Source organism: Mauremys reevesii, linkage group 3 (assembly GCF_016161935.1).
Source record: "Mauremys reevesii isolate NIE-2019 linkage group 3, ASM1616193v1, whole genome shotgun sequence".
In the NCBI taxonomy this organism is placed as follows: Eukaryota; Metazoa; Chordata; order Testudines; family Geoemydidae; genus Mauremys; species Mauremys reevesii.
The window spans coordinates 91,285,761-91,310,338 of record NC_052625.1 but is presented as its reverse complement, the minus strand read 5'-3'; the positions used below and the strand labels follow the sequence as shown (position 1 = coordinate 91,310,338).

The 24,578-nt window shown below is 42.6% G+C and overlaps 1 protein-coding gene across 1 annotated transcript in view; it reads right to left on the bottom strand.

The window, feature by feature from the left end:
- The window catches only part of LOC120401576 (plasminogen-like), a 63,561-nt gene extending 42,711 nt beyond the window's left edge, over window positions 1-20,850 (bottom strand). Inside the window, exons 1-3 of the mRNA XM_039531701.1 lie at window positions 20,752-20,850; window positions 8,327-8,462; window positions 5,818-5,924 (exon numbers count right to left, since the gene is read on the bottom strand). Of these exons, the coding sequence (XP_039387635.1) occupies window positions 5,818-5,924; window positions 8,327-8,462; window positions 20,752-20,800 (292 nt within the window). The 5' untranslated portion in view covers window positions 20,801-20,850. The remainder of the gene's footprint in view (window positions 1-5,817; window positions 5,925-8,326; window positions 8,463-20,751) is intronic.
- Between the last annotated feature and the right edge of the window lie 3,728 nt (window positions 20,851-24,578).

The window sequence follows — 24,578 nt, the reverse complement described above, 5'->3', positions numbered from 1 at the left end:
TGGGGTCTGGAAAAACCATGCCCAAATCAAGAACTATGACTAAGAAGAAGACTACAGAGAAGTTGACAGTTGTAGGGCTCAGTGCTGACCAGGCTACTGCTGATGGAACTAGGGCTGCCTATGGGTTGGGCATTTGATGATGTTGAACAGCAGCATCTCTGATTGACTCTTCACAACCGTGTCCATTTGCAGTGACACACAGCATGCACTTAAATTCCATTCCTATCTGGTGGTCACCATTAAAAAGCAACATTTATCATACTGCAGTTTTTCTTATTTCCTGGTGCCAGGTTGGTCCAGAGGTGAAAATTAGTGCAACCTTGAGGCTTACAAATTCTTCCTTTTATGAGCTAATAATGGTGAGTGTCATCTTGGTTCATTTATGAACCATTCTAGCACAGTTTATCACAATGAAACCTGTACAGGAGATAATCATTACTGGCATGCTCTTGTCTAAACCGACTTACCACAAGTGTCACCAAGCGTTCTAATACAATCCTGCTCCACTTTTATTAAGCAACCTCCATTAAACAACTAATTTTTGACAGTTCCTTGTTTGGTCATTTAGGACAGGTTTTACTCAGTATTTGTTTTTAGAGGATCTGAAATAGGCCTAAGTGGTGATTTTTTTTTTCCAGGGGACTACTGGCATCCTTTATTTCTCCTCCTCATCCACCCATTCCCCATGCACAAGCACACATGTCAGTGCTCAGTGTCCCCCCTGCTCCTGGTAATAAAGTGATCTTTCCTCTAGCTGAGAAGGATTGGGGTTCATCAGGTTGGTTTCAGTGTTTTTAACAATTGGCTATGGAGAATTTTTGTTGTTTCTCAGGTTTGCTTCAAAATTTCTCAACATAACATATACCAAAACTACCGTAGGAGCATAATTATCCTTTTACATACATCAGTGTAAATCTGGAGTAACTCAATTGACATAAAATTGATTTACTTAGGTACAGTAAGAGGAGAATTAGGCTAACTGCTTGTTTATGGATGAGGGTCCAGATTTTCCAAAAATTGAGAGGTCTTTGCATCTGGGGTTCTGATTCAGGCCTATTTCTAATCTGGCCAGACTATATTTCTGGATAAATATGCAGTCTACCATAGAATTTTTAGCTGGGAACCTTTTGTATACCCTGAGCAGTTTTGCAATGTGTTCACATTTGAAAATCTGAAGAAATGAACACTGAAGCAGTCAAGTGTTGACACAAACTCTTTTTATTTGAATAAACTTCTGACAGTTTATATAACCTTTAGGTTTTTTTCCATCTGCTAACAAAGAACCAACTTTGAACCCTAAACTCAAGCCCATGTTCATTTAGATTAACAATTTACGAATTGGTATGTCCAAATACAGCCTTTAATTCCCATCCCACTTTCCATAACACGAACTAAATTAGTTTCTGTCTTTATAGCATGTTTGATGGGGAAGTTCTGGAAAAAAATCTGCACATTTTTTCCTGTCAAACACTATCTGTGGCTGTGAACGATAAGATAGAGAAGGGTAATCAAATCTCATTTTTGAGGGTGTAAGATGACCTCTTGTGGACAAAAGGGAAGAGTTGTTCATTCCATCTACAGCAATGCATAATCATTTAGATGCCTAATGGGAAATGTTCACTTTCCTTTGACACATTAGGCTATTAGTGACTGCCAGAGGCAGCACAGTAGGCTACACAAATCAATAATCTGAGCCAGTTAGGCAAATTCTTCATTCCTATTTCCTGTTCTGTAACAACATATTCAGACAACATGATTTCATCTTTAGGATTGATACAAGATGCTTTAAAACTCTGTGACAATAATAGGGTAAATTACAGAGGAACACAGCTAAATACTCAGTCGGCTATAGTAAGACCTTTAATCTCACTGAACCAGACATATTGCACTGTTCTAAACTGTCCTTTAGCAGGGAGTTTCACAGCTTCATGCATAACAGTCAGAGCTCCTTCATGCTTTATGTTGGAGGCTGCACTAAAGAAAGAAGATTATTGGCAACTGGATTGGCTTTTTTGGTGTCGTTAGTACAAATTAAAATAAAGGATTGACTAAATCAAGGGTTGACAACTCCCTTGATTTTAGCACTAATCTTATGATATTAGGATTTTATTGAAAGCCCCAGCTCCTGGAAGCAAGTGATTAGATGAAAAATTCAGCTTTCAAATAAAAAATAAAGCAAATTTGTAGCCTTCATGGTTGCATATAAGAGCTGGAAAATATTACCTGAGTGTACTCCAATGGCTCAAAAGCCAGAAGGAAAATAAAAGGCCCCCCACTTTTTTTTTTAAATATCTCATGGTTTTTAAGCCAATCTTGTGATTTTTGTAGCTTGACTCATGGTTTTCGAATGTTTGGGGTTGGCAATTCTGACATATTTATTGATTGGCTTATATATTCGGCTTGTTTAACAGGAAACCAACTCCAAGATCCATGGCTGAGATTTTCAAAGGATACTAAGGGAGTTGGATGTCCAAATCCCATTGAGTTTAAATGGGATTTGGGCACCAAACTCCTTTGGAATCCTTTGAAAATCCCAGTCTGCATGTGGTAGGATCATCACCCATCCTTATATTTGCAGGATAGTTCTGATTTTGACAGTATCCCAAACACATTTTCAGGATTGGCATGTCATTGTGTTGGCATCAATGCATCATGAGTTAATGACATAAGCGTTACAATGTTGTGGTGTTATGGGACAGATTCTGATCTCAGAGATTCATTGGCCTTTCTCTGGATTTACAACAGTGTAAACCAGAATAAGAATCTGGCCCTCTCATTACAGTATTTATATTGTGTCAACTGGAATATTTAATTACTTGTAAGTGAAGAGTTAATTTCATCTTACTTCATCATTTGCTCATGTGTCCATTGATTTTTCATATTTATAACAATAACTATACAGGGCCAACTTTTAAGGCCTTGCTCGGTTTTTACTCAATCCTTACTCAAAGGAAACTCCCACTATCTTCTGGCTATAATAGAATATCCCATATTGAAATGTTAAGTAAGGACATTTACTAAGTCCACTATTCTTAAACCTATTTTAATTTACCCCAGAAGTGATGTCAAGTATCAGAGGGGTAGCCATGTTAGTCTGGATCTGTAAAAAGTGACAAAGAGTCCTGTGGCACCTTACTGACTAACAGATGTATTGGAGCATGAGCTTTCTGACGCTGTGTCTGACGAAGTGGGTATTTACCCACGAAAGCTTATGCTTCAATATGTCTGTTAGTCTATAAGGTGCCCAGAAGTGATGTGACTCAAAACTTGAGTATAACTTTTAATACCAATGACTTATTAAGTCAATTTTCTATGAGGAATGTGTGAAAAAAGAAAGTGGCAGGGAGTTATATATGCACTATATGTCTGGAAGCTCTAGCTGTTGGGTTTGAGTTGGAGTCAGAGGGCCAATGTTCTGTTGATGCAAATAACTCTGGTGGCATTTTGGCCATTTACACCAACTAAGAACTGTAACCTGTAACATTTAAGAGACAGATGGTGAGTTAATAAAACTTGTTATTTTTCTAAATTTTTAAGAGATTATAGTAATTCAACTGAGTTAAACTGCAAAAGCAGGAAGGCTAATTCCAAAGCCAGAGAATTTTTACTTACCTCAACTCTGAAGGAAGATATCAAGTTACAGGTATTACATCATCAAAACAAAATCTCCTTGGTTGACCATAAACTAGAGATACAACATTTATCTAGCAACTTTTGAAGCTACTGGCTTCTACAAATTAACTTCTTTCCTGGTGTCCTACACATTACACTATATTATCCTGCAGGGGCAGCTCTAGCCATTTCGTTGCCCCAAGCATGGCGGCATGCCACAGGGGGCGCTCTGCCAGTCGCCGATCCCACGGCTCTGGTGGACCTCCCACAGACACGCCTGCGGGAGGTCCACCGGAGCCGCCTGCCGCCCTCCCGGTGACCGGCACAACGCCCCCCGCGGCATGCCGCCCCAAGCATGCGCTTGGCATGCTGTGGCCTGGAGCCGCCCCCGTTATCCTGTATGTGTTCCAGGACATGAATGTGAGAACTAAGAGGAAGACTGATGAAGCGCATTGATGTTTAAATTCCAATTTTGGGGGTATCTGGGCCAGATCCACAGCTGAAGTCAATGAAATCAGTGGAAATATACTAATTTATACCAATTTAGAATCTGGTCCATTGTGTTTTCCTTATAGAACCTTATAGAATAAATGAGACCTGCTTCATGGCTGTCTGCAGTTTAGTATTTCAGCATATTTTTCAAACTCATCACAAAATTTTAAAAAGTGAAAAAGTATTACTGGTAATTACAGCATCATTTAACACAGGTCAATATAAACACAAGGTATGCTAGCCAGTTACCCTAGGTGTTTGAATGATTAGCAAATAAGACTTTCTTTTCTCCAAGAACTCTCACTTCAGTCAGTTGATGTTACTATGTAATTTTTCTTCCCTTGGAACTTGTAGAAGTGGTCACATTTAAAGGTGGAAATTTATTTTTCACACTGCCTACTGTCTTTTCAAGGCTTGACTATAATCTTACTTCAAGGGGAAAATTAAGGAATCCAAAAAGAGTCTTCAACCCAACCACTTGTCTGAGCATGCTATAAGCCTAGAATAGAGATTTTAAAAGGGAGCTTATCAAAAATGGATATTTTATATTTTGTTATTGAGAGATTCATTGTTTATAGACCAGGGGTCGGCAACCTTTCAGAAGTGGTGTGTCGAGTCTTCATTTATTCACTCTAATTTAAGGTTTCACGTGCCAGTAATACATTTTAACGTTTAGAAGGTCTCTTTCTATAAGTCTATAATATATAACTAAACTATTGTTGTATGTAAAGTAAGTAAGGGTTTTAAAATGTTTAAGAAGCTTCATTTAAAATTAAATTAAAATGCAGAGCCCCCTGGACCGGTGGCCAGGACCCAGGCAGTGTGAGTGCCACTGAAAATCAGCTCGTGTGCCACCTTCAGCACCTGTGCCATAGGTTGCCTGCCCCTGTTATAGACAGAATCAGAGTCGAATTACTGTTTTGTGGGGCCCTGAGCCAGAGCAAGTGGGGGCCCCTCCCTCCCCTTCCACCTGCAGTCACACCCTCCCTCAGCCCGTGCTCCTGCCAGGGAGCGGGTCGGGGTGCACCCTGCCCACCCAGCACTCCTGCTGAGAGCAAAATCACTCCCCAGCAGGAGCGCTGAGTGGGCAGAGTGGTTTGGGGCACCCGTTCTTCCAGGGGGCCCCAATTGGCTGGGGCCCCGTTGGCCCAAGGGCTAATTCACCACTGGATAGAATATGAGATCAAATGCTTCTTCTGTTAAATCATCCCTGGTTTTCTGGGACATATTTAAACCACATAAACTCAAAATTAAGGGATTGAAAATAAAACATACAAACAGGAAACCCAGTAGAGTTGAAAACTCACATGATGATAGATTCCACCAGACCCATTAAGCAGAGAGCTGCAAACACTTATCAGTGGAGAAATGTATCACTTTTTTTTTTTTTTGGTTGAAGCATGTTCAATATGTGTGAGGCCAAAAACATAAAATGCGTGGGACTAGATGGAGGGTTAGCAATCCATCTATATCCTTTCCCTTCAAGGAGGCTGGTTTGAATCCAGCCCAAGTTGGGTGTAGTATCATCGGAGGACTGTTCAAAGGCCTATATGGAATTACGTTAGTGTTTTCAGTCCATTTCCCTGCATCCATCTCACAGAAATCATCACCACCATAAATGACAGGAAACTAACAACCTCAGAAAAGTGGTAAAGGATATATTTCTGTCAGGTGAGCATATATTAAAGAAGTAATATCAAAATATATACATACTTCTCTTCTCAAAGAGCACTACATCTGTTCTTCTAACCAACTCCGATGTTTTGGTGTTCTCAGCCAGTGTAGTACACTGTTGATCTTTACTGGTGAATAGAAAGGCCCTGTTGAAATTGAGAGGGGAAAGCCGTGGAAGAAACAGTCATTAATGTTGTTTAAATTATTGTCTTAGTGAAAATTTTTCATTATCCATTTTAGATTTTATCAGTCATGGCAGTTTAGAGACATTTTAGGCTTTTGGTAAAATTTTCAAAAGCACCTGAAGTGCCTAAATTGGACTTAGGCTCCTAAGTCTCTCCAGCACATTTTGAAAATGTTACCCTTTGTCTGTAACTGCCTCGCCTATAACTCAACCTGTGCAAACTGAACTACGGGTGTTATCCTGCATTCACATTAGGAAAAGTGGTTATGTTAAAGGAGTCCTAGCTAGCTCATGTCACGTAACCCTGACCTACACTCAGCTTTTCCCTGGTCTAGCAAAGCCTGATACACCATGACAGGCTGCTGTTACTAAAACAACAACAACACAAACGAAATAGCGTTCAACAATTATGGGCCAAAAAGACGGCAAAACCATTACATTAAACTGCAATGTTGAGTCCATTCCTGTAGTATTTTTATAAAGGTGTCACATCCTCCTTCTCATGCAACTTTCTTCTCCTGGTTCCCCCCATGCTAATCAGCCCCCCCCCCATGCTAATCAGCACACATTGTTGATTTAAAAGTATTTATACAAAGAAGTCCCATTGGTCTAAAAACCAGGCTTGATCAAGGGCTCAAAGGCACAGGGGCTTGATCCTGCTCTAGCAGCAAAATTCCCCATAAACTTCAGTGATGCAGGATCAGGTCCCACGGGCAGAGTTCATGGCTGCAGCCCTGACTTCCACACCTGGCAATCAGGAGGCTGAGGGATAATATTGTGTATGTAGAGGTCCCAGCAGGGAAGAGTTACCCCTCTACAAAAGATACATGTATATTTTTAACTTTTCTTTAAGGAACTTGGTCCAAATCTCTCTCTTGCCTTTCCTCGGTGAGAGTTCCAGGAGTGTTGCTGAAGTTCTGCATCCTCTGCATAGCTTATGGGGAGAGAAGGAGAGGTGTGTGTGTGCAGGGGCGGTTCTAGGATTTACGCCGCCCCAAGCAGGGCGGCATGCCACGGGGGGCGCTCTGGTGGTCACCAGTCCCGCGGCTCCGGTGGACCTCCTGCAGACGTGCCTGCGGAGGGTCCGCTGGTCCCGTGGCTCCGGTGGACCTCCCGCAGGCACGCCTGCGGATGCTCCACTGAAGCCACAGGACTGTCTGCAGGAGGTCCACCGGAGCCGCCTGCCGCCCTCCCGCAGCACGCCGCCCCAAGCGCGCGCCTGGGTCTGGAGCCGGCCCTGTGTGTGTGTGTGTGGGGGGGGGTGTTCACAGAGGATGGGTGATGATTCATTTGCATGAAAATAGTAGCTGGAGCCTGGCAGTGACTTCTGTGATCCTGTTTGGTAGCATCCCTTTAAAACGAATATTGTTTCTTGGTGGATCTTTGCCATCTTTAAAACTTTCAGTAGATTTTAAATTGATTGCCAAGCTATAAACCATTTTAAAAACTCAGCACCAGATCACTTGTGGCTCGAACGAGGGGAGGGGAATCAGAAGGGCAGAAAATTCCATAAGATTCACCTCTGGAGTTTTCAAAGAAGCATCATTTGGAAGAGAAAGGGTTGGGGACCCCGGGGAGTTTAGAGAGGAAGTCCTCCCAGCCCCATGGATGGACAGGACTTGGTGTGAAGGGAGCCTCCCTTTACAGTGCAGGCTTCTCCCTTTGCACTGCTCCACCGGCCCCCTTCCCTCAGGCAGCATGCTGGGCTCTGCAGTTAATGTTGCTGCAAGGAACGATATCTGTCAGTAGAATATCCGGTCAGATATTTGGCGACTGAGCAGGGGACAGTGCTACAGGTTGGCCTGTTCCCTACTTCATCACCTCCAATGCCCCAAAATCCTACAGAGACCTTTATTCATAGGACCTCCACAGGGAAGCAAGGAGGGGAGGTGGTGCCATTCCCTCCCTCCCAGGGAAGATCTAGTCCACACACATTAGTGCAGGGGATCCTCTGGCTCAAGGTGCAGAATGAGGATGATATAGACCCAACAAGTTCTGCTGCTGATGTCCTGTTTTCTGAGACGCGCATTTCTTATAGGCCTATGTATGGTAAAGGGTCTGAAGGCACCTGGATATTGGTGTGTTAGATTGTGTGTCAGGAAGGTTTGTGCATCAAGATACCCAGTTTTTTTTCCAACACGTACGCTGAAATGAAAAACACCATCTTCTTGGTCTCTCCTTCCATATCGTCTCTTTTCACCCACATCTCCCAGGTATTGACTTTCTGGGCATTTTTTCCTTTCCTCCCAAACCTCAGAATAAACTTACTCCTGAGGAACACCCTTAGAAAGCTTCCTTAACATATAAAGCAGAATACTCAGTCAGTCACAATGGAATATAGCTGTGGGACACAACAGAAATTACCTGCATGTGAATTTTGTTTCAGCTTCACATTTCTCAGCACATTCTTCTTTACGGTTTGTTCTGTAAATCTGTTTTGTTTGACCAACTATCCAAGCACCCTCCGTTTTTACATAGTTGTCTAGTATATCTCCTTGTGCTAAAAGAAAACAAAAAAAAAAGGAGTGGTGATTAAACAGTGAGACTTCTGCACTTCATATAATTTATGCTTTTAAATTGCATTTCCTGTCACACAGTGGCAAGTGACGCTGCCATTTAATTTGTGTGCATTTGAGCTAATGGTAACACACCCTGAATAAGCTCCATTCTCCTGGCATGGTAAAGGTTGGCATCACTGGACACAAAGACAGAGACGAAGTGCTTTGATGATGAGAACAAGTGGTCTGATGCATAGGGAATGGGAAGCAGGCAGAGAGACCCAAAGGGGTGAGGAAGCGATACGGAGTGAATCAGAAACAAGGGAGATGATTTTGGTAACAGTATTTTGGAGACACTGGAAGGATGGGAATGATCCGAAAAAATGACTCTTGTGCAGTTTTATCTGTCACATCTTCTTGGTTGTCGGTCTGCAGATGTTTTGAGTGGAAACAAGACAGCCTCAGTCGTGAGGCTATCACTGCAGCCAATTACAATGACCATGTTTATTGTTATAATATCTCAAGACCGGATCAGATTTAATAGACAAGCTATCAGGTTGTGTCTTTGATTGCAATGAATTACAAAATTGTGAATTGGTAAATAAATTAATTTGGCAGTTTCTGAAAGCTAGACCTACATGTTAAATGTGTTGGATGAATATGCTAATATGTTTTACATCTGCATGAACCAATTAATGCTGAGATGTTCAATTACATTCACCCTTGTAAAGGAATTTGCTATCTAATTAACTTTCCTCTGCCATCTATAAAAATTCTAAATGTCTAGTCATCAGTTAGACAATTGTTTCTCTGCTGTTTTTAGCAGCAGGATTACAGAGAGCACTAATCATGTGGTTTTATCATTTCCTTTTCAAACGAGGATATTCTTGATAAATGTTTGATACTGAGAATTATTCATTCAGTATGAAATTCACCCCTAAACAGAGAGTGACCCCAAGGCCTACACATCACTCAAATCCATTTACATCTTGTGTGGACCCTCTGCACAGGGATGAACTTCACTCTCATAGAAGTGTATTTGAATCAACACATATTGGGCCTGATTCACTGCTGCATTACTCCAGTTTTATGCCAGCGTAACGCCAATGAATTTAAGGGAGTTTTGAGAGTTCACACCATTACATACATACATACTGTCCATATTTATATTATGCCAAATGCTTTTTTGTTGCAGCTATCAAAGTAAATTTATCTCTGTTGTAGTTAAGTCACACGTCAAGGGTATTGTTCTATAGGTGCCAGAGGGGGTGGCTCAGTAGTATAAGAATCCAAGCATCCAAGAAAATCTCCAACCTTTTGGAATCCCATATCTACCCCTACCTTACGGATACATTTTGTGGCGCTCTAGTGGCCTGCCCTTTTCTCCAGAGCCAGCCTGGAGCAAAGGTATCTTCTCCTGGAATTTTCATGGAAGTGCCACAGGTAACAGACACTTCTCCTCAAACCTCACAATCTGGGTATGTGGGGAACAAAGCACCTGCCTCGGCCAACCCTCTCATTGTCATACACACATTTTACACTGGTTTAATTCCATTGATTTCAGTGAGTTACCGTACTTTCAATTTACACCAGTGTAAGTGCAGACAAAGTCAGATCCGGAGTATCAGCTATGAGAGGAAATACTCCTAGCCCTACAGCCAGCTACTGTCCCTACTACCCATAATCCCTAGCAAAGTAGCTAGGATCTAGTAGTTAGTGTACTAGTCTAGCATTTGGGAGACCTGGGTTCAAGTCCCTGCTCTGCTACAGTCGTCTTGTGTAATCTTCAGTACATCATTCACCTTTTTGTGCTTCTATTCCTCATCTGTAAAACAGGGTTAATAGCACTCCCCTGCCCTTTTGGGGTGTTTTAAGGGTAAAGAGTGTGAGGTACTCTGGTGACAGGGGCCATATAAATATCTTAAATAGATAGCTGGAGAACATGCTGTGGGATTCGTGTCCTGTTGTATGATTATGGGGCAATAGCCGTTTATGGGCCACCTATGGCTTTGCTAATCTCAAATTCTATCTGTTTTCCAAAACAGTCCCACCTCAGATATTCACTGCTTTCTCTGATCATACAGGAAGCATCCCCATTCTTACTCATCAGTGGCATAAATAGAAAATAACATTTGCTAATATCTTTGCACCTACAGAGCTGCTGCTCCTTTTTTTTTTAAACTGATTTAAATTGTGCACAAATAAATTTGGAAGATGTTTATCAGCTAATTTTGGCTGAACTGGTAACTAGTAACAGAGAGGAGAATATGACTTAAATTCCTTGATGAAGATAGCAAAATACAAACAAAATAACTGATCTCAAAATACAACAGGCTGTGCATTATTTTAACCTAAACTCCAATTTGTTATAAACCCAAAAACGGCACAAGGAAATTAATTAACAGGCCAGTCATATATCTGGAAGTAAACTGATCTGTTCCATTTATATACGTATCACTTATAAATGTTCCAGGGCGGATCCAGAATACATAACTTACTGTTTCACTGAGGTTCTGAGCGGGGTCAGTGTGTGGCTCATTGGTTTGGGATATGTGAGGTTGTGTTGGTAACACTGAGCAAATGTCTTTTTGGGGTTTTTTTCTTTAAAGATTTTAAAAATGATAAATTAACAAGGGCTAATGACACTTCTGTTATGACAACATTTAGACAGACAAGGTGGGTGAGGTAATATCTTTTATTGGACCAGCTTCTGTGGCATAGTAGGTAATCAGAGGGTCATAGATGGTGAGTCCTCTGGGGATGAGGTTTTGTTTCTTGCATACGCTCAGTAAGCAGATGTCGCTCGCTGTTCAGGTCTAACTGGCAGTCCATTCTTGTGGCTCCTGCCAGTTAAGGACAAAAATGGAGAATACTGCCAGGATATTGATGTATAACTTAAGCGCTGGAATAAGCAATTTTGTGAATTAATGAACAGATCCCCACCAAGATGTAAACTACAGCTTAATCCAGCAATGAACCTGGCAGGCAACAGGCCAGTGACATTAGAGGAAGTGATGCTAGTGGTCAAATGGTCGTTGTAGCGGGGATGGTCATCCCACTCCTGCCTGGAAGCAGGGCCGGTGCAAAGATGTTTTGTGCCCTAGGTGAAACTTCCACCTTGCACACACACCCCCGTGCCCCCGCCCTGAGGTGCCCCCCCACGGGAGCTCCACCCCTCCGCCCTGAGGCGCCCCCCTTGTGGCAGCTCCTCACCCCCCACTCTCCACTCTGAGGCACCCCCGCCACCCCAGCTCACCTCTGCTCTGCGCATGAGCACGAGCATGAGCACCCCGTCGCTGCTTTGCTTCTCCAGGCTTACGGCGCCAATCAACTTAGGCGCCGCAAGCCTGGGAGGCGGGAGAAGTGAAGCAGCCACGGTGTGCTCTGGGAGGAGGCGGAGCAGGGGTGAGCTGGGGCGAGGAGTTCCCCTGTGTGCCACCCCCCCTTACTTGCTGCAGGCGGCCCTCCTCACACTCTGCCTAAATGCCGGCGGCTACCAGGGCGGCCGAAGATCCGGCCACCGAGGTCGCTGCCTGAAGAAAATGGCACACCCCCCAAATCCCAGCACCCTACATGACCACCTAGGTCGCCTAAATGGTTGCACTGGCCCTGCCTGGAGGGGTTGAAAGCAGCCCTGGGAGAGGGCTGAGACTGAAGGAAAAGGAAAGGCTGATTGGGGAAGCAGTCTCAGCTGGGGCCACGCCCCAATCAAGCCGCAGCTGGCCCTATAAAAGGGCTGCTAGCCAAAGCTCAAGAGTCTCTCTCTTGCTGTAGAAAGAGACAGGCCTGACTGCTTGGGAGCTGAACAGGGTACCTGAGTGGAGCTGGGCTGGGGAAAGGCTAGAGGAGCTGGGGAGCTCCAGCCTGGAAAACCCCCAGGCTGCAGGCCTTGCTAAAGGCCGAAAAAGTTACTGGGGTTGCAGAGGTGCAGCCAAGAGTAGGCAGAGGCAGCAGGTCCAAATCTTCCTTACTGATGATGAGTGGCAATTACACTGCAATCCGCCCCAATTAGCAGGGGCTAGATGGTGACTTGCAGGAGTCAAAGACTGAGGCGAGGTGGGGATTGGGGGTTGGAGGTTCCCTGGGGAGGGGAGACCCTGAAAGACTGTGGGGTACTGAAGGGGGCAGAACCCCGAGGGAAGGGGCACTGGGGTCTGGGAGGGACATGGAAGCCAGAGGCAAGTGGGGCATCGACCTGCAGAGGGCGCTCTGAAGGCTGAAAGACCAGCAGGAGGTGCTGCACTGGTGAGTCGCCACACCGCTACAGTCATGAAATGATAAAGCACCTGATTTAGAACTGAAAACGAGGCCCAGATTTAGTTCATTGGCTTCAGAGAATCATCTTAAAAGTTTGAGAAACTGGTCATATTCCACTAGATTGGGAAAGGACAATGATCAGCTTGCTCAAATTATAGAAGGGCAATGCTGCTGTCAGTCCCAAGGAAGGTGTTGATGATCAGACTACTGCACCAGCTGAAACACTGTTTCAATCCAAAAATGAGAGACAACCAGTGTGGTTTCCACACAGGTCGATCTACCGTCCATGTTATATAAGCTCTGTGGAATGCAATTGACAAATGACTCAAGTGACAAAAGGAAGTTAATATCATGTTTATAGACTTTGTAGCTTCTTTTGACTCAGGGCATTGACACTGTGGATGCTGCAGTGCCAATATGGAATGCTTGAGGACTTAGTGTGCCAAGTGGAGGAACTGTACCTCAGTGCATTTATCTATGTGAGCGTCAATGGTTGTATTACAGACTGGGTCTCAGGACTATGCCCAGAATGTGTTCTCTCACATACATTATTTAATGTTCTAATAAATTACCTGATGACAAAGCTGGCTGAGGCCAAAGTATGAGGTGTGAAATTTAAAGATTCATCTTTAGAGCATCTTGAGTATATGGCTGTTGCCAGTGTGGGTCAAGAGAGCTGAAGTGATGGGTCTGATAGACTCAGGGTGTAGCCAAATCATTGTACGGACAAGCTTAGTAGAGTCCCCTGATACATCAGGTGCTCTGCCCTACCTCCAGTCCATTCACAGGGACATGAGTTCCTGCAACTGAGTGCAGCTGATGGTAGGAGGTTACACTGGGACTTGCCAGGTCAGCCTAGCAGACACCCTGGCCTACCCAGTAACATTAGGGCAGGATTGGAAGTGGTTTGAGGGACTCCTCAAGCAGTGAATCAGCGACTGCCCCACCTCAGAAACCAACCCAGGCCTGAAAATGAGAGGGCTTATGGGCCAAGACACAATGGAAGACCCCTGGGAGTGCCCCTCCAGCCAGCCAGCCAGCCAGCAGTGCCAACCCAGCAGCCCACTAGCTCTGGAACACCCAAGGAAATGAGCCACAATTGGCTACCAGAAGATGAGGACTTTGTGCAAGAACAATGGGAGGACCAGACTCTGAGCTGGGCATGGTAACAGATAGCTGTCTCAGATGGGGAGGTGGGCAAAACCCAATGAGTAAAGCACTGGCCCCACTCTGAGCTTTGTAACAAGTGGCTTTACTGAGTTATGAGACCCCCAAACCCAGGAAATATGGTGATGGCTGCTGGGAGTCAAGAAGTTCCACTGGAGGCTTCTACACCTAACCCACTCAGTGCCATATGCCAGGTACTTGGGGTGAAAAAAGACACTGGAGAGGGTGGTCCTTAGATTCTTCTGGCTGGGAATCCAGATTTTTGTCTTGTGCCCTGAATGCCAGCTGGCAGGGCCCAAAGGGATGCCAAAGGCTCCTCTGATTCTGCTCCCAGTGGTGGGCATACCCTTTGACTGGGTAGGAAAAGATTTAGTGGGGCCCTTGAGAAGATCACATCCAGGTACTGTCATTTATTGGTGACAGTAGACTATGCCACACAGTACCCTGAAGCCATCCCACTACACACAACAAATATGCTCACCATAGTGAATGAACTCATGAAGGTCTTCACCAGGGTCAGAATACCAAGGGAAATACTGATGGACTGAAGATCCAACTTCTTGTCCAAACTGACATAGGAATTGTGTAAACTGTGGAAGATCAAAGCCCTGAAGACTTCCATCTACCATCTGCAAACAGATGGGCTGGTGGAGCAGTTCAATGAGACCCTGTAGGCCATGTTGAGGAAATTGATCAACATGGACCCTTGACACTGGGCCCGACTGCTATCATCATTGCTATTTGTCATAGGAGAGGTCCTCCCAAACCACCACAGGATTCTTGCCCTTCAAGCTTCTGTGTGTAGACAGCCCAGGGGGATTTTGGACCTCCTCTGGGAGGCCTGGAAAGAACAGGAGACTGGGGTAGTGGGCTCAGTGCCATATATGTTCCAATTTTCAAGAATAGCTGAAACTGCTATGGGACTTTGCTAAGGAAAACCTCTTGAAGGTCTCTTGAAGGCCCGGGAATAGACCAACAAAAAGGGGACACAGTTGTGAACATTCAAACCAGGTGACAGGGCTTGTTGTTACTCCCAATGCCCGAGTCAAAACTATTGGCCCTGTGGCAGGGGCCATTTGAAGTGGTAAGAAGAGTAGGGCCAGTTTATTATGAGATCCATCAGCCTGGGAGATGGAGGAGATGCAAATTTTTCACATCAACCTACTGAAGGCCTGGAAAACTCAAGATGGCCTTCTGATAGCTCTTTATTCCCCAGAACCAGAACTGGGGCCTCAAGCCATGACATCCACAGACCCACCCACTGTGTCAGTGAAGCCAGAGCTCAATCAAAGACAGCAAGACAAAACACTGCGACTGACTCAGGCCTTCCCCATAGTGTTCTCAGCCCTCCCAGGGAGGATGTAGCAAGTACAGGAGACTCATCGACCTCTGCCAAAGAAAAGGTGGGAGGTGGTCCGCAAAGAACTCCAGGCTATGCTGACACTGAGAGTCATCAAGAAGTCCCACAGTGAGTAAAGAAGCCTTATTGTGCTGGTGCCAAAACCCAACAGCTCAATGAGATTCTGCATAGAATTTAGAAAGGTCAACATGATATTGCTATTTGATGTGTATCCGATGCCCGGGTGGATGAGCTACTAGAGAGACTGGGGAGCGCCGAGTATATATCCATGCTAGATTTGACTATAGGATACTGGCAAATCCCTATGGCAAAGGTGTCCCAGGAGAAGGCAGCCTTTCCTACTCCCTTTAGCATCTATCAATTTGTGACTATGCCTTTTGGCCAACAGAGCATCTGCCACCTTTCAGTGACTGAAAAATAAGGTGCTGCAGCCCCATGACCCAGGGACGCCTATATTGACGACATAGTCATCTATAGCTACAGTCAGGAAGACCACTTACAACACATCATTGTGGTTGTTCAAGCCCTTGAGAAGGCTTACTGCAAATCTAGCTAAGTGCCACCTTGGGCAGAGAGAAGTGACATACTTCGGGTACCCCAATAGGGTGGGGCCAGCAACACTCCCAGTGGATAAGGTCCAGGCACTAACCGATGGTATGACCATGTCAACCAAGAAGCAGGTGCAACATTTCCTAGGTCAGGCTGCCTATTATAGGGGGTTTGTGCCTGGCTTTGCCACAATAGTCGCACCCCCACCTTACCGACCTAGTAAAAAGCACCCACCTTGGGAAGGTGCAATGGACAAAGGCATGTGATAGGGCCTTCAGAACTCTGAGGAACCAGCTAGCTCAGGGGCCAGTTCTCTTCCACCTAAATTTTTCAGAGCCTTTTATCCTTCAGACGGACATGTCAGAAGTAGGTCTTGAGGCCATGTTGTCCCAAGAGATAAGAGGTAAGAAACATCCAATATTGTATCCGAGTATGAAGCTATTCCCACAGGAGGAGATTGAAAAAGAGGCCCTGGCTGTGAAATGGACCATAGAGGACCTATACTATTATCTATTAGGGAACTCCTTCTTATTCTTCACGGATCACGCCCCCCTCTACTCGCTAAATTCTATGAAGGACACCGATGTCCAGATTGAGATAGTACATCTCCTTGCAGCCTTCCAGATGCTCAACTGCCTGGGAAGGGCACATGGGAAATTGTTTTTTTTTCCCCTCAGGAGGGAGGAGGAGAGCAGGAGGAAGGCCCACTGCTTCAACTAAATCCATTTAAAAACACTCTGTTAGTTAAATCAGTGCAAGTTGTGTGTAAACGAGGCCTAAGCTAAGAAAAGACATATATGACTGAGTGATACTTCCATGCATTCCAAGAAGCTTTAGAAATGAACCTGCGAAGGAACAGGATGCAGATGTCCCCCAAGCTACTTAGGAGAGGACAATCCAAAAATACTGAATAGAACTGGAAACATACAATGGCTGTTGTATGAGAAAGGAACATCCCAAGGAGAGGACACCTGTACAAATAGTAATTTCCCAAACAAGGGACTCTATGGGGAAAGTTAATGCAATCTAATACCTACTCACTATAATATCAGTGTTGTACACAACAAGATAAGCATCTTTTGACTCTGATAGGCTGGACCACAGCTTGTCTGTAAGAGCAGTGGTCACTTTGACAGATCACAAGATGCCACACAAGGCATTATGCTAAACACGTGAGTACCTTATTATCTGATTTCTCTTTCTTTATATACAGGTCTGTATCTGTTTTAAATTAGCTTTTACAGATCTGGCTAGGACTGCTTTGATATCATTTATATTATTTTATTACGATTTTTCTCTGTCTGATTCTAATGAACTTGGTTGCATTGAAGATCCCTGTGGTTTAAGACTGTTTGGGGGGAAATAGTGCAGTCCATCCCAAGGGAGGGAAAGTGATTGGCCTAGCACAGTGAGCACAGTCAATAAGGAAAGCCTAGTGACCACTGACACAAGCCAAGTTACAGGGGGCTTGAAGTAACAATAACCCATTCCAAAGCCAAAAAGGAATCTTCCCTTCTATAAATGGGATTTATTGTTTAATGGTGAGGATAAACTTGACACAAATCTAATAGCCACTTGACTGACTATACCTCCTCGGTAAACACAGTTCAAGCAGAATAGTTACAGAGCCCTAATTCTGAAAAGAGACATTCCTGTGACCATAGTGGGCCTCTGCTGGCATTAGCCAGCATAACTTGAAAATGGAGTGATTTTGTTCATTCAAGTTCTACAATAATCACCCTGCAATACAACATTATTCTTAATCATCACTTAGCATCTACAGTATGCTAGGTGCCTTTCAGACAAATAAAATAGACAAAGAGGCAAATTCTTCTCTCAGTCCTATCAGTATAAATCGAGACCCAACAGAAGTCATTAAAGTTGCTGTGGATTTACACTGGTGTTGCTGAAGGCAGATTTTGGCCTGTGGTCCATCCCTAGGAGCATACAATCTAATGGTAGACATGATGCAAGTGATGGCTACGAACAAGAACAGGGAGGACAGACAGGACTAGGAAAACAGATAGAAGTTACAATAATAAGGTCACATAGTTACTTAGATGTACTACACACATATCTTGCTGATTCCACGCTTTATTGTATTCCCAGACAAAAATGGTATTAAGAAGTAAGATTGAGAGAATATATCAGTAATTTAGGGTAAAATATAGGGATGTTGTACTCATCTCAGATATATTCATTACTAATCCTGAAAATTCAGGATAAAGGTTAAACTTAAAGACGTCCACACATAAGATATGAAAATATACTGCTAGGGTATCCAAACAACCTTACCTCTGTCCCATAGCAACACCATGCAATAACCATATGGTTCTGATTAAGGCATTCAGTGTTGATGGTCTAAAATTAGATTAAATTAATTTTTAAAGGCATATGATTTTTTTCTTTTCCTTTCCCTCATAGTGTCACTACAGAGAATACTACTTTGAGAAAACAATGAAAATGTATGTGAATAATGTTGATTTTTTTTTCACCCAGCACTGAGCTTGTGACATGTGCCTACTGCAGTTTTTCCTTAGTCTGTGGAATTCTCTAACATTAAAAAGATGTTACTTTCTTATTCAGAAAAGGGAACAACGATTGACATTTACAGCAGTTTGAGAAAGGCCCATGAACAGATTGGTAAGGCAAATACTGAGTATGTTTTTTAAATACCTTGCCAACAGAGGACAAAATCCTGTAAACCTCTAATCATATAAATAGTCCTCACTCACATAAATAATCCCTTTGATTTCAGTTGGGAGTATTCATGTCAGTAAGGACAACTCAGAAACTAGAATTTAAATTCACTTGGATATGCTTTAACATCAAATAATTACTATATTTTGTTGTAGAAGGGCCCCTCTGTAATATTTCTAAATCCTAACTTCCATTAGCTAGAATCTGTTCATACCTTTTACAAGTAACTACAACAGCTGTTTCTTTTATATCCCCCACTCCCACACAATCACACACAAAACACATCCGTGTTCTTCTTTTATCTTTCCATATGATCTCTATCAAGATAAAGTTGTTATATAATCATATGACATATTGCCTTGATTGTTAACCTTACTTTTAAAACTGCTATTGCAGCAGTTCATGTAGACATATACGATGTCTGCAGGAAGAAATGCCATCAGGTTTTGATATCTGAGTCTTATCATTTGTACAGCACACAGAGTACTTATTCAAAATCTCCATAGCATTTGCTGATCTTCATAAAACAAATATGTATTTTAAAAGGCTTAACATATTATCTAGCATTTTATAAATCCTCTTGTTTTTATCTTTTGAAGAACTAATCTTATGGAGTCTAGACTACTGAAGATTAAATTCCAATCTATTAAAATGCTTTATTGCCTCATACAAATCAGTAATAGGAAAGCCTCTTATAAGAAGCTGGCCACAGAAGAGACTAAAATCTCCAAGCTACAGGGGATGTTTTCTTTTGTTTCTGCTTAAAAAAAACCCACCTTTGGATTTAAAAACAAACAAAAAATAACAATCTGTAATACTGCACTAAATAAATCAAAATCAGACATGGGATGTTTGATAGTAACTGATGTAATAAACAGACCTCAGCTCTGATCGAAAGCCCACATGGAGTCTTTCCGTGGACTTAAACAGCTTTTATATTAGGCCTGTATTGGCCTAGTTTTCAAAGGTGCTGAGTACCTTCAGCTCCCATTGGTTTCCATGGGATTTGTGGGTGCTCATTACCTCTGAAAATCTGGCCACTGGTCAATCTGTTGTCATTTGTTCAACACAAAAACATTGAAGGATGGTTCATCATTTTTCCTGGGACTTTAGCAAAGAGCAGGATAAATATGTGAGATCTCTGCTACCACTGAAGTTTCACGATTTACACCATTTAGTGCTGCCAAATCCTTTGTTTAACCGACCCCTTGTTGAATGTGGTATGGCAAAGTTGCAAACAACTCAATCTGAGTGTTGTTATTTATTCTAGGGGCCCCATGGTATGACACAATCACAAAAATTAGCAAGTATCATAGTGGTGTATTACATTGAATCAGAAGAACATATAAATCAGGAAATGAGACATATATATGCTAGTATAGACAAGGATATACAATATAGTGTATAATACATAACAATTATTTTAAGTATAGAGGGGACTAAACCAAAATTTAGATCAGGAGATTCTGGAGCTTTGAAGGAATTCAGAATCTGAACTAGGCTCTAGATAGAAATATTGGGGCTGGCACTTACTCTTTTAATGGGAAAGCCTAATCTCTGAACCCAAATACTTCTGAACATTTTCAGAGCTTAAAGGGGGGAGATCCCCCAGGGGTCGCAGATCTGGCAATAACAATACTAATAATAATCAAGCCAGGTCACTGAAGGGTGCACTTTAAGCACTTTTTTAACAAAAATGCTGCTCCCAAATTATGATAGACTCTCTTCCTCCCTCCCTCCCACACACATTTTTTTCAGGCCACTTTCAGCACTGCTTTAAGACATCTGAAATCCAGATAGAATTTCAATTTTCCAAATCTCTCTAATACTAACAAATACTAGCAGCAGCAGTTAGTCAGGACTGCAGGGTCCCCTTTCTGTAGGTGTCATGCTTTGTCAGAGAGCCTTCATAAAGGAGCAACAAATATAGATTTGAGAGAAGATAAGTGACCCTGGGCTGTGTGGCTTTCACATAGATCTTTAAAGGGTAGGAACATTACTAATTTGCGCTTTTAAATATATAGGTCAATGTTTGCTGACTTGGGTGCCTCAAGTTTGGCAAGTAAATAAAAGTGGCCTGATTTGCAGAGTTGCTGCACAACCACAGCTCCCATTTTCCTCTCTAGGAGCAGTGGTTGCAAATCAGGCCCTTTGAATTAGGTGCCTAAATATGGATTTAGGTACCCAATTTCAAGCACCAAATTTGGAAAGTTGGGCCAGAATCGCACTGATTAAAATGCAATATAAAGAAACCTTACCTGCATATAGAAATAAAAGTAACAGAAAGACGGCTTTGCTAATCCCCATTTTGGGACAGGCTGGCTCTGTGCTGAAAGCTGTGTTAATGCTGTGTCAGTTTTATTGACTCACACTCGACTTAGACAGCATCAAACAAACAAGATAGTCAAATTAAGTTAATCATTCTCCCTGTTCTGTGACCCACTCTGCCACAGTCTAAATGTTCAAACATTACCTTGAATTGAGGATCTTACAAAATAACGTTTAAATGTTTGTATTAGATGCTGGGAAAAGATGAAAGCACTCTCCTATCATACAGGGCATGCTTTAGCTCTGAAATTGTTAGGCCTCGTTTTGCTAACCTAAAGGCAGGGAGAGCATTACTGAAAAAAATACAAAAAACAACCAGGAGTCCTTGTGCCACCTAGAGACTAACACATTTATTTGGGCATAAACTTTTGTGGGTTAAAACCCACTTCATCAGATGGATGGAGTGAAAATTACAGAAAGCAGTATAAATATTACAGCACGTGAAAAGATGGTAGCTGCCTTACCAAGTGGGGGGTCAGTGCTAAGGAGCCTAATTCAATTAAGGTGGAAGTGGCCTATTCTCAGCAGTTTACAAGAAGGGGTGAATATCAAAGGAGGAGATTACTTTTGTAGTGCTATCAAGGCCAATGCAATCAAAGTGGACGTTGTCCATTTCCAACAGTTGACAAGAAGGCGTGAGTATCAGCAGAGGGGAAAATTACTTTTTGCCACTGAGCAGAATACAAATAACTGCTATTCTGTGTCTTCAGTGCCAAGACCCTGATGCCAATCTCAGTTACAATGTTGTAGTGGCATAAATGCAGCTATGCCTGATTTATACCAGTGTAAGCGAGAAGAAAATCATAATGTTAACTGGGTAATATTGTTAACTGGGTTATATTGTCATTCTACAGTTTCATCAAAGAAATCCCGCTCTCATTGTTTTTGGATTTTAGACATACTCTAGGATTGGGTTTTGTTGTTGATGTTTACTTGCGGAGAAGGATTTGTGGATTTTTGTTTTGTTTTAATTCCTAACAATGTCTAACATGCCAGTAACCACTATCAACCTTAGGTCTATGAGCTGGGCTCCTCCTTTCCACAGACATAGCCACACCCACACAAAATCTTCTCGCCAGCCTGCCACATCCCTATGCTCACCCATGATCCAGACTGATTTCAACACTAGCAGAGATTCCCTAAATGCCCTCTCTCTTGGAAAAATTAAACTTCAGCATTGGTTCGTAGCCTTCCAGACTACGTTGGGTTGGTGGGGGAGCCTCACCTCAAGCTGTGGAGTCAAATGTGCAAGTAACTCCCTGAAGGGGAGGGAGCTCCGAACTGGCTAAGGATGGGAGAGGGTGTAAATAAATTAAGGAAGGGGGAGCTGGATGGGATTCCACGTGAGTTATTCTGCATAGAGTCCCATAAAACCTAGATCTGTTCCTATCTGTAGCTCTGTGAAGCACTCATTTCATCAACAGGATCCTTTAATGCCCTGCTATCAACTTCCTGCTGCAGTGGATATTATTCCACTAGGCCCTTTGTGAAGCACTGCAGAGAGCAGGATCCCATAAGATGCTCTAGAGAACCCTGGTAGCAGACTAGAGAAACGTGATTTTCATTAACAGCAGGGATTAGTCCCACTGGAAGAGAAGATGAGTTGTGTGTGGGGTGGAAATCAGTTCAGGGAGGTAGCTGAGAAGTGAAGGAGGGAAGGATTTACTGTTCGTACAGAATGGGAAAAAACACCTGAGTCAGAGAAGAGAGAGGGATAAGTAAAGGGCCAGCTGTTCTTCAGTTGACAGTGTGGGGATGGTTGTAGGACCAGGCTTGAGGCACTATTATTTCCAGGAAAAAAAGCAGAAAGCGAAGAACAGAAAATACCATAAACTTCAATAGCAGACAAACTTCTGGGAGCTACTCAGACCTTTTGATTTAGTTCCAAACTCCAGGGACCTCCCTGCCTCCTCCTAAAATACCTGCCATTTCCTCCCACCCACATGTCTACCTTTAAACTTGCACAAGGCCCAGCATGTCTATTAGTCTGTCCTTTCAAAGCTCCTAGCACTCTGGAGGTTAACCCTTAGTTGAGCCTCAGCTAGTTCAGGAGGTTGTGTTGTCTAGTGGCTAGGACAGAGACAAGAAGCCAGGACTCCTGGGCTCTATTGCTCGCTCTGCCGCTGTGATTTTGGGCAAGTTACTTTAACCTCTCTGTGCCTCAGTTTCCCTATCTGGTATAGAGGTTACCTCAGAGGGTACTGAGAGGCCCAATTGACTTAGCTTTTAAAGCTCTTTGATTCAAAAATAAACCCTGACTTTAGGGACTCATTTTAGTATTTTCAAAGATGCGGCCCTTTTGTGAGTTCCGAAAACTGTATTGGACAATTTTTAAACAAATTAACTCAAATTTGAAATTACTGAAATTAAAGTATCCCTGGATGCTAGCCAGGATCAACAGGCGTCTCATGTTAATAATGTGGAAAACAGGGTGAGCTCACTCAAGTACTGGGGACAGATTAACTTTAAAAAGGTGGGCAACAAAAATGAGATTTTTGACCATATCATGACTTTCAGACTGTAAAGCAATAAATCATTGGAATACCGCATGGGAGAATGCTGGAAAATCAAGAGCCGGCTGCTTGTCTGTGGGTTGTAGAATTTCCAGATGGAATGGAATGCAGAGATCTTGTCGGCTTTTCAAGTGTGTGGCTGGATAACTGAAGTTGTGGGTGCTGAAAACTGAAGAACAGGTTTAAATTGAAAGAGTCTGCAGATTCCCTATCAAAAGAATAGAATAGGATTCCATTAATAATAGAAATTCAAGAATTGTAACAGTCTCTGTGGACATTGATCAGGACAGAATCCTAACTGCAGCCAGGAACAAGCAGATCTTCTAGACTGTACAATGGAAAACAACATATATTAGGCCAGATTTTCAGCTGGTGTAAATTGGCATAGCTCTGTGTGTCCAATTTACACCAGCTGAGGATCTGTCCCATTATTTTTTCCAAATATTTGCCCTAAATCTCAGGCTAAATGTGAGATGTCTGCCCACCAAACAAGCTTTTTGCAAACCGTAAAGTGGAAATAGCATTCTTATACCCAGCTAAACTTAGAGCTTGTCTATATGCGGATACTCAGGAAAGTTAATTCCAAAGTGAAATATGCTAAACTGAATTAAGGCCACTTTAGTTCTGAATGAGCACGTTCACACAGGGGTTTAATGCAGTTTAACTAATTCACTTATCATTCAGATTAATTTTCCTGAGTGTCCCCATATAGACAAGACAGGCATATTGGGGGGAAAAAACACATTACTTGGCAAACAGTGTCTGCAAGGTAACTTGTAAACAAGATCAAAATGACTCCTAGCTTTGGCAGCAATGAATTGGACTGAAGTTCTCAAGTAACTGTTAAATTTGTTTAGTTTTCTATAAACCATTTGAGTGTATAGAATATAAGGGTTTGTGGAAACTTTTTACTAGAGCTGGGTGAAATTATTCAGCCAAAACTTTTTTTCTGGCAAAAAAATGCAAATTTGGTTAAACTGAAATGTGACGTTAATTCATCACTTTTGCCAAATTGTTCATGTCAGAAAAAAAATCTAAAAAAGGTGAAACATCTAGAATTTTTTATTGAAAATATTGTCCTTCCACATTTTATTTTTTAAAAAATTAAAGAATTAAAAAATCCAAACAAAATATTTTGGTTTTGGTCAAATAAAACATTTCATTCAACCTGAAATGAATTTTTTGACTTTTCAATTCACAATAAATTTCAAATAAAAATTGTTTTGGGGATGACCCAAAACAAT